Genomic DNA, 15,914 nt, shown 5'->3' on the forward strand with positions numbered 1-15,914 from the left:
TGTAGTCAAAATCCCAGGGCTCAGGTCTGCAGGACCTGGGTAGGCTGAGGGACTTTCTCACTCTCTGTTGCCTGGATGCTCCTGTTGTCTTCTGTGCATGGAGGTATTTGAGAAATGAAGTGACATTAGCCGTGAAGGGAATAATATATATTAATATTATTAATAATAATATATAGTATAAGGAGGTTAACTGAATCAGTCTGAGTCAGATGTGCACCGTTTTACAAGATGCGGGGGGAGAGCTGTAATACCATTGGGTTTTAAGGACTCTGACCCTGGATGAGCTTGTCTCTTGGCTCCCATCAGAACTCAAAGCCTGTTCTAATCAGAGATTCCCATGGAGGTCTCTGCCTGCCCTGAGTCCATTAGTATTGAGAAAAAAGGGGCCTGCAGAGAGAACTAGGGCTGATTTATTAGAGTACCTGGTGCAGGTGCCACTCACAGCATAGTATTTAAGATAAGAAAAAGCTAACCAGGAAATGTTTAATGAGTTGCTTGGATGTGTGTGCTAATGATGTTAGAGTGTGAAACTCCTGGCACTTGCAGGCTTTTCCTGCAGAATTGGGAAAATCCCCAGACAATTCACCCACCTACTGTCCTGAGGTGTTGACTGAGGAGGAAGAACAGCAGCTCCGTTCAATGCTGAATCCCCATTTACTATGTGCGGGAGGCATTTATTAAATCTTGTGTCCTGTGGGCACTGGTAGAATCAACTAGAACACAAGGAAACAGAGGACACCAAGGAGACTCTACCCAGAAACACCTCCCATCTCTTTCCTGAGGAATGAAATCCTGAATCTGCGGGGTAAGGACAGTGGGTCAGAAGCTGTGAACACTGAAGAAAAACCACTGTGGCTGGGAAGAGACACTCTGACACTCGGGGAAGGGAAGGAACAGGAACGCTTGAAAGGCCGTGCTTCAGAGCCAGCCTCACCACCACAGCTAACAAGGAGGCTCAGGCAGAAGGTTGGACAACGTCCCCCTGTATCCAAGCACCTTCACTACACAATCACCACGTAAAAATGTCAGAGGGATGCACGTTCCACAGCTGAAATAAGTTTTATGGAGACAGCTATCCCAGGTGGGGGAACCTCGCTTCCCCCCGCCCCCCATCAGAGATTGCTGCTCAGCTGTAATTGAGGGATTCATAATTAAAGCACCTATAAGCCTATGTCGGCACAGCTCCATTGTGTAACGTACCACCAGTGGACTGCAACTAACACCTCAAACTTGATTTTTCTGACCCTATTTTCTCATCTTATTCATTTGTAAGTTTGGTTATAGAAAATGTTATCTTTTCATTTCTGATTCAAACCTTAGAAGTTTATGGACTCATTAGCAATAATACAAAATTTGTCTAGTTTTTGGAAATGTAAATGAATGTCCATACAGAGTGTGTGTGTGTGGTGTGTGTGTGTGTGTGTGTGTGTGGGTGGGTGTGTGACTTATACCTCAATGAACAGGATTACTGAATTATATCATCAAATTACAATTAAAATTGCTCAAAATTGCCTGCAGTAATATCTGTGAAGCTGATCCTGTCACCTTGCTGTGAGGATGCTCAGTGCACAGGTGAGGTCTCGCAGGAGAGATCCAAGGTGCAGCGCCAAGGCCTGGCAGAAATCCTGGCCTGGAGCCAGACATATGACTGGGTGTCTCAGAAGCAGATCCCCCAGCCCTCTTATCTGGGCTGCATGGGCAGCAGAGAGCCAGCAGGAGATGGTCAGAACTCACCCAAACAGAGCCCCAAATAGCAGCAGATGCAGAGAGAAACCAACCAGAGAACCTATGACCACAATCCAGAGCGGTTTTCTTTTGCTTAACAGCACCCAATTCTAAGGAGACCACCCACTGTATCATCTGTAACTCATAAGTTCTGTTCTAAAGTAAACAGAAGTAAATATTACTCTGCATTTAACTCCTTGAACCTGGATCATTTTTCTGAGAATGCCATCATCTTCAGTATGATGGTTATCATGTCAAAATCAACATGCATATGTAGTCACCATGAAGACTGTTTTATCTTATAGTAAAAATGTTTATTCAATTAAAAATTACATGTCTTGGGAAAAAGCCTGTATTAGTTCATCCTCACACTGCTACAAAGATATCACCTAAGACTGGGTAATTTATGAAGAAAATAGTTTTAATTCACTTACAGTTCTGAATGGTTGGGGAGCCTCAGGAAACTTAAAATTATGGTGGAAGGTGAAGGGAAAGCAAGTACCTTCTTCACAACACAGCAGGAGGGAAAGAGAGAAGGAGGAGGAGGAGAGGAGGAGGAGGAGAAGAAGATGACGACAGAGGAGGAGGAGAAGGAGGAGGAAGAGGAGGAGGAGGAGGAGAAGGAGGAGGCACAAACTTATCAAACAATCAGATCTCCTGAGAACTCTATTGGGAGGAAAGCATGGTGGAAACCACTGTCACAATTTAATCACCTCCCACCAGACCCCTCACCAGACACTTGGGCTTTTACAATTCAAGTTGGGCATTTGGTGAAAACACAGAGCAAAGCATATCAGGATTTCTAGGTGAGAATTGGTCAATTAATAAGTTATTAATGAAGTATCAGAAGAATAAATAACACTAGTGTTGTTGTTACACAGTTAATCTGTAAATCATCTCAATATTCATTTTATGAGAGGTCTGAGACAAGTAGGAGATGGATAGAGAGAAAATTAATTCTACCAAGTTTTATATATATATGTACACATATATGTAGTATAAAAATAGTATTTAATATAGTATTTCATAGAATTAATATTATACCTAGTATTATACATACATAAAGAATTTGATAGAATTTATATATATACTATATGTGTAAATACATATATATATACACACACACACACACACACACTCTATGATGTCTATAAAAATGTCCCCTGAGATTTAGTGTTATATTTTGCATATCTATGTATATTCCAGGATAAATATTAGTGGACAACATAAAATTCGAATCATAAAATAGATTCTAATATTTGTGTGCCAGATGATCACTTTCAAACACGGTTTAACGACAGAAACCAGATATATTTTTCTACCAGGAATTACTGAAAAACGCAGTGAAATTTCTTAAACACGATTTTAAGATGCTTGACATCAGGCAACAAAGACAGTGATTACTGACAGAGAGGAAATAAGCAAAAGGAGCCCTTTGATTAATGCACACTCATATACTTCCTTAAGGGGAAGACAGGCTACATTCCTGGAGTGGAACCATGTGGATTTAGATAAAAACCTCTCATCCCAGGTATTCTTTTATAGCAATTAAATAATTGCTCCAACAAAGAAAGTACTTGATTTTAAAGGAGATGATGAGGGTGGAACCATCAGAATGAAATTAGGGACCTCATAAGTAAAGACACCAGAGTCTCTTTTTCTCCCTGTCTCTCTCTCTCTCTCTCTCTCTGATACGCACACACACACACACACACACACACACACACCCCACAGTGAAAAGATTATATGATCAAGTAACAATATGATGACTGCAATGAGCCAAAAGCAGGGGCCTCAAAATAAAACCGATCTTATTAGCATCTTGATCTTGGAGCTCCCAGCACTGAGAATTTAGATAAAATTAATGTTGCATGAGTGCCAATTATGATAGTTTGCAATGACAACTTAAATTGACAAAAGACAATCTGTGATTAAGAAGTGGGATTCTGATGTTAGAACTATTTAAACATTGTAAAAGTAACTTGGAATTGGCATGTGTATAAAAAGATGTATACCTTTTATATACATGAAGACATTTGTATATTGAAGTCCATTCTGATATGCAGAAATGACTTAGTGGTTTTGGAAACTGGAAGAATCGTGATCGTTATCATAAAGTTGTTAAAAAGGACTTGGTTGGACTGTGTTATAATATTTAGTGAAAGAGAACGTGTGAGTAGTGATAACTTGGGAATAGCTGAGAATAATTCTAAGTAAAGCGTTGAAGATATTGCTTGGTTTCTCCTTAGTGCTTACAATAAAACAGAAAGATAAATTAATATCAGGAAGAAATTACAAACCAAAAAGAAAACAAAAATTGAGGGCTTGGAAAATTCTCAACCTATCCATATCGTAAAAATCAGAAAGTGTATTCTAAAAAGAACACTGAGTATGTGGCTGGAATATCATTCAGTAAGAAGCTTATGTTATTACAGGAAAAGAAATATTTCAGGTTTTAAAGAATGAGGATTGACACCAGATGAATTTGATCAACACTGTTAGAATTTTTTTATTTAACAGGCCAGAATAATGGCTGGCTGTAAATGTGCACCATTCTTCCAGAAGGGAGAAAAATAAACTAATTTATTTTGAAACCACTGGGACCACTGCCTTTATTTCAAAAGACCAGAAAGCCCGTTTCAAAAACCTTGAGAAAAAAAACCACCCAACAGAGGCTTGGGCTTGGGAACACCCAGCAAGCCCTGTGTGCGGGTTGCATGAGGCTTTGAGATGGGACCTTGGCCTAGCAGTGCCTCAGGAGCGATGCCTCTGCCTGAAGCCCTGGAGATGATTCGCTGCCCCAGTAAGCTAGGAAGATTTAGCCAAATAAGATCACACTGGAGCCTTAAAGCCTATGGCAACTTGTTTTCCTGTGCATAGTATTTGCTGCGGATACACCACCCATATTGTTTTGTCCCCTATTTTTTCCTTTGGCAATGAAACTGTCTATTCTATGCCCAATTCACCATTACATTTTGAAATTACATAACGTTTCTGGTGATCTGAACTGAATGAGTATAGAAGCCCAAAATTAGTGTTGTATAATCCTAATCCCCAATGTGATGATATTGAGAGTCTGTGTCATTTGAGATACGATTAGGTGAAAATACTGAAGCCATCATAAATGGGATTTGTGCTCTAATACCAATATACGAGAAAGATTTTCTGTATTGCTTCTCCATCATGAGGTAATACAATAAAAATACAACCATCTGCAAGCCAGGTAGGAAGCCCTGACCAGACACCTGATCATCTGTCTTGGGCTTCCCAGTCGTCAGACCTGCAAGCAACATTTGTGTTTTGCTTAAGTCACTCATTCTGTAATAGCACGTTATCACAGGCAAAATAAAATATCTGCTTTTAAAGCTTCAAAGTGGAAGATAAATTTATTTAAAAAATAATTGTACCTCAAATCTCACCTATGTCTGATTCAGCTTAAAGTTTAAAATATGAATTAAATATTGAATTTAAAGTTGATGCCTGGATGAATTAAGAACAATGAGACTGTTAGAATGGAATAAATAGACTGTGAATGTATAACTGGCATGAATTTCTGAGAGAAATATATACAGAATATTATGAACTGAGTTGTGTTTCCCCAATTCATATTATAAATCCTTTACCTTTAGGGAGATGATATTTGAACATGTCTTTGGAAGGCAATTATTTCTAGTTGAGGTTATAAGGAAGGATACCTCATGATGTGATTCCTACCTTTATGGGAAGAGAGATCAGAGAGTTCATTGACCAAGGTACTTTAGTGTTTCATGAAGGTTTTCTTCTAGTTGTTTCATAGCTTTGGGTCATCTGTTAAATTATTTGATCTATATTGATTTGATTTCTGTATATGGTAAGAAATAGCAGTCCACTTTCATTCTTCTGCAAATGCATTTGCAGCATTTCCAGAATCATTTATTGATGAGAGTGCCCCTTTATCAATGTATGTTCTTGGAACTTTGCCGAAAATAAGTTAGTTTTTAATGTCTGCATTAATTTCTGGATTTTCTGTTATATTCCAATTGTGTGTGTGTGTGTGTGTGTGTGTGTGTGTGTGTGTGTGTTTGGTTTGTTGTTGTTGTTGTTGTTGTTTTGCGACTACCATACTGCTTTGGTTATTGTATATTTGTACCAGAATTTGAGGTTATATAGTATAAAACCATTTTGTTGTATTTGGTCAGGATGGCTTTGACTATTCCGGATCTTTTGTGTCTCCCTGTAAATTTTAGGGTTGCTTCTTCTATTTTTGTGAAGGAGGCCATTATTATTCTGATAGAAAATTTACCTAATTTGTAAATAACACTGGGCAGTATGGACACTGTTAATTCTTCCAAGCCATGAACATGAAACATTTCAAACATATTTTCAATTTGTGTGTGTTCACATTATTTTTTATTATCAATCATTTCTGGTTTTTAGAAATCTTTCACTTGTTTGGTAATGTTCATTCCTAGGTATATTTTTTAGCTATTATAAAATAAATGCCTTGTTAATTTTTTGCTCTTGGCATTTAGCAATATCACCAATTTTTGTGTGTAGATGTTGTAATCTGCAACTTTACAGAATTTTTTATCAATTATAAGAGTTTTTAAAGGAGTCTTTAGGTTTTCAAATATATAATATTGTATTGTCTGCAAACAGACAGCTTGATTTCCTCTATTCCAAATTTCAGGCCATTTATTTGTTTTAATCTTGTGTAATTGCATTGGCTAGAATTACAGTACTATGTAGCAGTGCTGGTGAAGAATATTTTTTCTTGTTCCATCCACATCTTAGAGGAAAGGGTTTCAGTTTTTCAAGTTTGGTACAATGCAAGCTGTGCGTTTTGCATACCTATACTTTATTAATTTGAGATATGTTTCTTATAAGCAAGTTTGTTGAGAATTTCTGTAAGGAATTGAGGTTGAATATTTTTGATGAGTTGACTTTCTAGAACCTCTTTATCATAAAATAATACAATAATAAGCAGGTCAATACAAGATTCATAAATTAGTGGAATTTGATTATATGCACTGCTGCCATAGAGTAGGATCATTGTACAGCTCATAGTGTTGAAGGAGAACTATAATTCTGCCATATTAATGGCTGGTGATTTACACTGGGCTCTACTGAGAGATTTGCTTGTCAACTGCAGAAAACAAGACTAAGCAGCACTGAGAAACATTATTCAATTAACTGAATTTCACTTCATATCATCTCAACTTCTAATATCAATTTTTGGTACTAGCTCCGTCCTATTTTCGGTTTCCTGGCTCACAGGTTATAGTACATATCTTACCTAATTCATGGTGGTTTTACTCTAAAAAAATTAATTTCCTATTATGGATGGCAAGTGTAAATTCATACACTTTGGCCAAATCTTGATAATTTCCCATACTCTGAGACACTTACAGCCAAAGGCAAGAGAAAGGCAGCTATAGATGAGTTTCTCTGAGGACAATTATGTAAAAACCTGAAGACTGTTGGCAGTGTCCTTGAACGTCACTTTATTCCCTTCCATGAGCTACATCCAGGGCATTCTCTAAATCTGAAAAGGTTGCACATGTTTAATTATTTCATCTCACCACCCCTTAGTCTTGTTATCTTGGTTTGACAACCAAATCTCTCAACAACAGAGGCCAGTGTGACTCAACAGATTTCAATTATTGCAGAATGATGGTTTCCCAACAACACTATGAATTACAGAATGATATTACTTTACGGAAGCAGTGGAAATGACTAACTACCACTAATTTATGAATCTCGGAGGCTACCATGGAGGTGTGTATGTATCAGTGCATTGCTCTAGAAATGTTCAGTTTCTGTACATTATTTGATGCAGTAATGGGGACAATGTGAACTGAAGGGAGTCTCCATGGCCTTATGAGCACAGAGCCCACATCCAGTGCAGGTGCAGAGCAAGTCTGGAGCGGTCAGACAGCTGCTCCCTCTAGAGTCTTCCAGTTCCTTGTCCAAAGCATCTGCTTATTCATGGGCTGAGAAAAGGGAAGTCAAACATGCAGTTTACTCTCTCTACAGGGCTGACAGGGCACAAGGAAAATATCAACAATCAGGGAACATTCCTATAGGAATGCAGCTGTGTGCAGACACACTGATAAGCACACACTGCTTTACACAATACATTTAAATTTTTTTAAATTTATTTTCTCTGATTAAAAAAATCACTTTTTCCCCTAATCAAAGAGGATTTTGATCAGAATGCTTGTGGAGAGCCCCTGTTCTCCCAGATACCTACCTCATTTCTCTTGAAAGGGAGGAAAATTTTGATTTCTACTCCAATTCTCTAGGACTAAAACTGGAAGGTTGCATGCCCCCTGGGTGAGCCTTAGAGAAGACCCTGTCTATAGAAGCAGGAGCCTCACAGCCTTCAATGATAGTAATGGTCCTGAAATTAGACAGTGGCCCCCATGGATAGCACACGTGGACGCCCACACCTGAGGGCTCACTGCTCCTCACCACATATGCCCTCCCCCACTGAGTCCTGAGACCTGGCTGCACCCCATAGAGTAAGGCTCAGATAAGGGGATGCAAATCTCCACCAGCCACACCCTCCTCTGGGTTGAAAAGCCGAGCACAGGGCCTGGCTCAGTGACTCCTGTACCCCAACATGGACACGCTTTGCTCCACGCTCCTGCTGCTGACCTTCCCTTCCTGTGAGTGCTGTGGTCAGGGACTCCTTCGTGGGTGAAACACCTGTTCTTTTCTTTGTGAGCTTAATCTTCTTATGCTTTCTCCACAGGGGTCTTGTCCCAGGTCACCTTGAAGGAATCTGGTCCTGCTCAGGTGAAACCCACACAGACCCTCACGCTGACCTGCACCTTCTCTAGGTTCTCACTCAGCACTTCTGGAATGGGTGTGGGCTGGATCCGTCAGCCCCCAGGGAAGGCCCTGGAGTGGCTTGCAATCATTTATTGGGATGATGATAAATACTACAGCTCATCTCTGAAGAGCAGGCTCACCATCTCTAAGGACACCTCCAAGAACCAAGTGGTTCTAACAATGACCAACATGGACCCTGTGGACACAGCCACATATTACTGTGCACGGAGACCACAGAGCCACAGCCCAGGGCGCCTCCTGTACAAGAACTCAAGCTGCTTCTCAGTGGTGCTTCCCCCACCCACCTCTGAGAACAGGAAAATGTGGCTGAAATGTCATTTCCAGCCAGGGCCTGTGTTTCTTGTCCCCACCAGACTCAGAGCCTTGTCTTCTTCCCTCTTCTTTACTAATAAATGGCATGTTCCCTGTTAGTGGTTCATGCAAGCAGAGGCTGTATCCTGTCTGATAAAGTTTTGGCATAAAAGATTTCTGTTACCTGAGCCAGATGCATCACTGATATGTGGCCAATGGTTTCTTAGGCTCAAACCACCTTAAGGGACCAACTACAAATGTCCGTAGCCTATGACATTCATAAACTGCAGAAATGATGTCAAATAAGAATGTGGAGATAAGAGAGCAGGAGGAATTATGAAAATACAGGTAGCATCTTTTCTTGTAGAGTGGATGTTCCTTAGTAAAGTAATTGTGTGGAACAACAAGACAGATGGAATGTGTCCTTATCATGGATTGTCTCACAATGGCAGTGCAAAAATAAATTTTTAAAAATTTCATAGGGTAGGTGTGATGGATGAGGCTTATTTCCACAAAGGGAGCCCATAAATACCCAGATAAGTAAAAAGAAATCCAACACTTGGAAAGAAAAATGCCTCAACTTGCAATCAAACACCCACCTCAGTAAGTCTGAGGAGCCATGCGGAAAAGAAATGGAAAGTTCAACAACACATTTCTTATGAACTTTCTAGCTCATGTCTGAACATAAAAACAATGACAACAAAAGTCAAAATAGACAAATGGGATCTAATTAAACTTAAGAGCTTCTGCACAGCAAAAGAAACAAGCATTAGAGTGAAAGAGCAACTAATAGAATGGGAAAAAATTTTTACAAGCTACCCGTCTGACAAAGTGCTAATATCCAGAATCTACAAAGAACTGAAACAAATTTACAAGAAAAAACCAACCCCATCAAAAACTGGGCAAAGGAGATGAACAGACACTTTTCAAAAGAATACATTTATGCAGCCAACAAACATATGAAAAAATGTTCAGCATCACTGGTCATTAGAGATACTTGTCTTTACCACTTTTTTTTTTTTTTTTTTTTTGCAGTGGCTGGTACTGGTTTTTCCTTTCTGTGTTTAGTGCTTCCTTCAGGAGCTCTTGCAGGGCAGGTCTGGTAGTGACAAAATCTCTCAACAATTGCTTGTCCATAAAGGATTTCATTTCTCCTTCACTTAGGAAGCTTAGTTTGGCTGGATATGAAATTCTAGGTTGAAAGTTATTTTCTTTAAGGATGTTGAATATTGGCCTCCACTATCTTCTGGCTTGTATGTAGGGTTACTGCCAAGAGATCCATTGTGAGTCTGATGTGCTTCCCTTTATGGGTGACTTCACCTTTCTCTCTGGCTTCCCTTAGCATTTTTTCCTTCATTTCAACCCTGGTGAACCTGATGATTATACGCCTTGGGGTTGTTCTTCTAGAGGAGTATCATTGTGGTGTTCTCTGCATTTCCTATATTTGAATGTTGGCCTGCCTTGCTAGGTTGGGGAAGTTTTCCTGGATAATATCCTGAAGAGTGTTTTCCAGCTTGGATTCATTCTCCCTGTTATCTTCCAATACACCGATCAGGCGTAGATTAAGTCTTTTCCCGTAATCTCATAATTCTTGAAGGCTTTGTTCATTTCTTTTCACTCCTTGTTCTCTTTTCGTGCCTTCTCGTTTTATGCCATTGAGTTGATCTTCAATCTCTGACATCCTTTCTTCTGCTTGATCTATTCAGCTATTGAAACTTGTCTATGCTTCATGAAGTTCTTGTGCTGTGTTTTTCAGCTCCATCAAGTCGTTTATGTTCTTCTCTAAGCTGGTTATTCTAGTTAGCATTTCGTCTAACCTTTTTTCAAGGTTTTTAGTTTATTTGCATTGGGATAGAACATGTTCCTTTAACTCAGAGCAGTTTGTTATTACTCACCTTCTGAAGCCTGCTTCTGTCAATTTGTCAAATTCATTCTCTATGCTGCTTTGTTCCCTTGCAAGTGAGGAGTCGTGATCTTGTTGTGGGGGAAGAGACGTCCTGGTTTTTGATGGTTTCACGCCGGTTTCTCCCCATCTCTTGGATTTATAAGGTTTTGATCTCAGGCAGCTGCCTGGGAAGGTGGCCTTTCCTTTGTCTGCTTGCGGAGGCACTGCCACATCTTTTATTTACTCACGCTGGCTTCTGCAATGGCGGCCTCCATTATGCCGCTGAGCTGGAACGTTCCTGGTCACTCTCTGATTGACTTTCTGGGCACCTAACTCTGGAGTGAGAGTTTTTTGGCCACTGGGCTCTGTGCAGCAGGTGGTGGAGAGACCCCTCCTGCCGTTTGGGCTGTTTCCATGCCTTCATTCCCCTTCTTCCTGGGGCACAGGTAGCTCCGGCCCACGGCTTTTTGGCTTTCCCAGCCTCAGCCAACGTTTCTGCCCAGATCTCTGCTGACAGCCGGGCACTGGCCAAAGTCACTGTTCTGCCCTGTCCAGGCAACTCGTGGGCACCTCTCAGCCCAGCGAAGATCTGTTCTGTGCGTTGTAGCAGGCTTGGGTGGAGCACTGTATCCGAACCAAGTCCCAGAGGGGCAGATCCCACCGTCCTCAATTGGCTGCGCACTCCTCCTGGGTGGGCACTGTCCCACCCTGCGCAACTTGCCCTGTTCAGTTTATACCCACTGTCCAGCCAGACCCACAAAATGAACCTGGTGCCTCATTTGCAACTGTGGAGACCACTGGCTTCTGCATCTCTCTTGCTGGGAGCTGCTTTCAGAAGCTGCCTCTTATTCGGACACCTTGGGATCCACCCTTATACGCAAGTCTTTAATTGATTTTGTGCTGAATATGTGTATGTTGAGGGTGGAGATCTAGTTTTGTTCTTCTGCATATTGCTATCCAATTTCCCAAGTATTGAATATATTTTTACATTTATTATTTGTTGATTGTTATTTTTGTTAGTTTTTGTTAACTTTGTCAAAGGTCACTTGGCTATAGATTGTGTGGCTCAATTCTGGGTTCTGTACAACTTACACAAGAGCCTCGATTTGCCTGAGGCCTCAGTACTGACCTGCTCACAGTATGAACTCTGTTGACCAAGTGGTGTTTCTATGAAGTAGTGATTTGTTGTCATGCAATTGCTTTCCTAAAATTGTGGACAATTTTAGGAAAGTAGGGAATGTAGATATAGTTAAGGGATACGAGATGTGATCACAGGAACACGAGTATGAAATCCAGCAGTTCTTTCTCCTTCACATTTGCCCAGAAACAAAGACCCCAGTAGAACAATGGAACGGTTGGCTTAAGTCTGATGTGAGATATACACCAGGTAATTTATGCCACTGTTTCACAGTAGAAAAGAAGGTCCATTTTGGGGATAATACTATTCTCCAGGATGCATAAATGCCCCAAAACAATGAGCACCACAGTTCCCAGTGGCCAGGAGTTACAACACCTGTGTCTGGAAGCCAGTGGACAGAAATATCAGTTTCTCTTCCCACATGTATAATGGAAATTTGAAGAAAGTTTTTTTTTTCTTCTCCATAATCATAGGCTGCGATGGACCGGAGGTCCCGGTACACAAGGAGAAATGTGTCTGCAGTGGGTACAGAATTAGTCTCATAAAATAATTGTGTTATTGTGGTCCTCACACTGTTGGACCAGCTGACCAAGAAAGTGTTGTGAGAGCTGCAGTGTTGATTGCTTCCTATTATATTTGATGCTACATTCGTAGCTACCAAGGGAAAGAGAGATAAGTAAATCTGGCCTAGGTAGAGTCCATAAATTTATTTTATTTCCTTCAAAATGAGGTAAAATCTTCACATCAACTAAAATGCAGATGATGATCAAGTGATCGAGGACAATCAAGCACACCATCAACGCTTTGGTTAGAAATCCCCTCAGCTAAATTTTAAGTGTCATTCACTAATTCTAATTTTATCAAGTATAACCTAATTACGATAAATTCTATAACAAGGTGCATATATTCTCCAGGATCCAATACCATGTTTGTGACAGAAACAAAGCAGGTGTGTTCTCTGCATTGTGGTCATCTGATGCCTGAGATGAGGGGGTCACACAGGTATTGTTCTGGTTTCTAAGGGTGGAGACAGCAATATTGATAAAAACAGTGAACAGCACCGGCCCCTACCTAAAAGGTTACAGGTAAGTTACTGCTGCAATTTTATATTAATACCTCTTTAGAATAAAGCTCAGAGGAAGAGGCCACATCCTAGGTCACACAGTGGCATCTAGAGGGCAGTTCTCAGCGGATGATCTTAGGGCACCTGCTCCCTGGGGCACGGTGCTTCCTTCTCTCAATCGTGCACTTGCTCCTTCTGCAAGCTATGGAGTGAGCACTTGTGTTGCCATGAATTATGTATGTTCTCTCCCCTAATACGAAAAACACATATTTATTTAATTTTCAATTTTATTGCCTCTGAAGCACATTGGGTGAGAAGAAAGAAACAAATAACATTCCTCATCCTCCAAAATAGCCAGATTCCTGAAGACAGAACTGATGTGATTTACTCATAGGTGGATCTTTGTCCCTCAGAGGTGACCTTGGTCTTCAATTTTTAGCAATTCTGAGAAGCCAAGAACACCTCCATCTCCTCTTCCCTTCTCTGCAACACACCTGAGAACAGCTTTCTCATAGGAATGTCTTGTGTTTAACAAATAAGAGTCCCTGTTTCAGGTTTGAGTGCCCGGGTGCACCTACTGGATCCAGCCCAGGAATGGAGATACTTTCCAGAACACAACATCGCCTGAGACATGACCACTCACACTGTTTTACTTTCACAATTTCAGCTTCCTGAAAAGAAAACTGAAATTGCTGAGACTTTTTTATAAGTGTTGTGCCATATCGTTTCTCGGTTGTCTTGCCTGTTTACGTCAGATGTGCCACATATACGTAATAAGATCAGTTGTCTGCCTCTAGTAACACATCAAAGGTGAACCTTGATTTTACTTTTGGTTTATGTTCCAACATGTAGATTATAAAATTCATCACCCTCATTTTGATGTCAAAGAAATCTGCATGATCTGAATGTCAATACTTTTTGGAATCTATTAAATAACTGAAATTGCAAGAAAAATTATCCACTCCAAAACCTGGAGAGATGGGCATGTCCAGAATGGCAGCTGACACTTGCTTAAATGGAATAGAAGCTGCAAAAGCCACACGCTGTTGAGGGCACTTAAATGGTAAGCATTACAGGCGTCTGAAAGACAGATGTGGACTCGGTAAATGTGACAGTTCCAGAGAGGCTTATACGTCTAAGTTTTCTGGACTTTATCTTCAGAAACATCCAGATTTTTAAAAGTACAATCCAAATACATTACCTATGGGTCAGAATGGGAGATGACTGATTAATGAGAAATATACTAGGAGCCTTCTTCAAAATCTTCTACAGGGGAGGAATTTTCCAGAACCTTATCCTTTGTGAAGGAAGGCAAATCTCCCATTCGAGATTTCTCTCCCATTCTTCCATTATTATACAAATGAGTAAAGTTAGCCAATAGGGGTTAAGATGTAAGTAAACAGTCCAGGAACACTGAAATTGCAAAAGGGAGTAATGGCCAAAAATTAGCTTTTCCCTTGGAGACACCTGGACAAGATCACAGTCCAGAAGTGGAAGAAGATCGAGTCTCTAGGTTTCCATTGTCAGAACAAGCCATGCTGACCTGCACTGCACAATCCATTCTAACCAGGATGATGGCTCTGGATTAAAGATGAAAGTGTGGAAATGCACAGACTGTATCTGTGCAGAACACAGGAAAACTAAAAAACAATGGCAGAGAATAAGGCAAGGACAGTAGGGCAATCTGAAGCCTCTGACACCACTATTTTTAAAACCAAGGTCTTGTAAATGCCATCAGATCTCAGCTTCTTTTATCGTGGAGCCTTTGCTTGGTTCCTAGCTGAGAAAATGAAAATAACCTCCTCCATGCACTTCCCAAGTCTCCACTTGTATCCTGTTTGCTAGAAGAAGAAAGTCAGATACCTGAGCCGTGTTGTTGTAGGAGGCACTTTCTACAGGCTAGGCACTAGGTGGAAGGAAAAATGTGTGTTATTGAAATAGTGTATATGGAGTGGGCTTTCATCTGAAAGTATCTGCACCTGCTGGTAATCTCAGATGCAACATTCAACTGCAAGAAGCAAGGCACTCTCAAAGGCCCTGTAAGTTTTTCTATTCATTGTGTGTCCACTGATTCAGTGCATTTGGAGTTTCACTGAAGGGGCTCCCTCCTGTGTCATACAGTCCTTGCTTTGTCTCCCTGCAGAGTTCAATAGGCTTAGTAAGGCTAATCAGTTGTCTCAAGAGATAGTGTCAGCAGCATATGGTGTCACAAAAAGAGTGTTCTAAATTAGGACACAGCCACTTCATGCTGGACTCAAGAATCTTGGGGGAAATGTGAACCTGGAGAGCCTGGACAGAAACGTCTTTGCAAGGCAAGGGCTGGGCTGCAGGGGGCACTCAGGAGCCACCCAGCACAAGTTCCAGCACTGGAGCAGGTGCACAGGAGGCTGGGGAGGTTTCCTCTCAGGAGCTGTGTCTTCCTTTGTCAACAGCAAAAACAAAAAAAAAACTAAGTGTTGAACAAGTTACCGATGCGCATTTAAATATCCTGTTACACTGGAACCATTGATATAACTTAAGGCAACAAGAACTATTCTTTAATGTGGGTTTCTGGGACTATAAATATTTTCATAGTGAGGCTATAAAGGATAGGAATGGTTTTACTAATTGAATGGATACAGAATTGTGGGAGTCATTGTATTCCTATGAATAAAAACTTAAGATTTCAGTGTTACTTAATGTTGCCTTCATTGTGTAAGTGACAGGGCAGTGATGGATATGAGAGTGTGACAGGTGCACAGACCTAGTGAGTCAGAAATCAATATGTAATGTTGAGGAGATCTATGGACATGAACTGAAGGTATGTAAACACTTCATGAAGTTCTATTAAATGGAGTAGAAAATAAAACCCAAACTTATTCAAAACACAAATTTCTTGATAATTATTTTGGGAGCAGTAAGTTCATAAAGAACTCAAAACTTCTCTTACATCTTCTGATTCCTATTGTCCATAAAATGAGAAAATCAGCTCTAAT

At 40.5% G+C, this 15,914-nt stretch overlaps 1 gene segment (V, D, J or C); it reads left to right on the forward strand.

Annotated features, from left to right (window-relative positions):
* Positions 1-8,265: 8,265 nt before the first annotated feature.
* Positions 8,266-8,973, forward strand: LOC116545866. The segment is given in 2 exon segments: positions 8,266-8,375; positions 8,462-8,973. Coding segments are annotated over 2 exon segments (558 nt in total).
* The last annotated feature ends 6,941 nt before the right edge of the window (positions 8,974-15,914 follow it).

Source organism: Sapajus apella, unplaced genomic scaffold, assembly GCF_009761245.1.
Source record: "Sapajus apella isolate SASKATOON/1434 unplaced genomic scaffold, GSC_monkey_1.0 scaffold412, whole genome shotgun sequence".
NCBI lineage: Eukaryota > Metazoa > Chordata > Mammalia > Primates > Cebidae > Sapajus > Sapajus apella.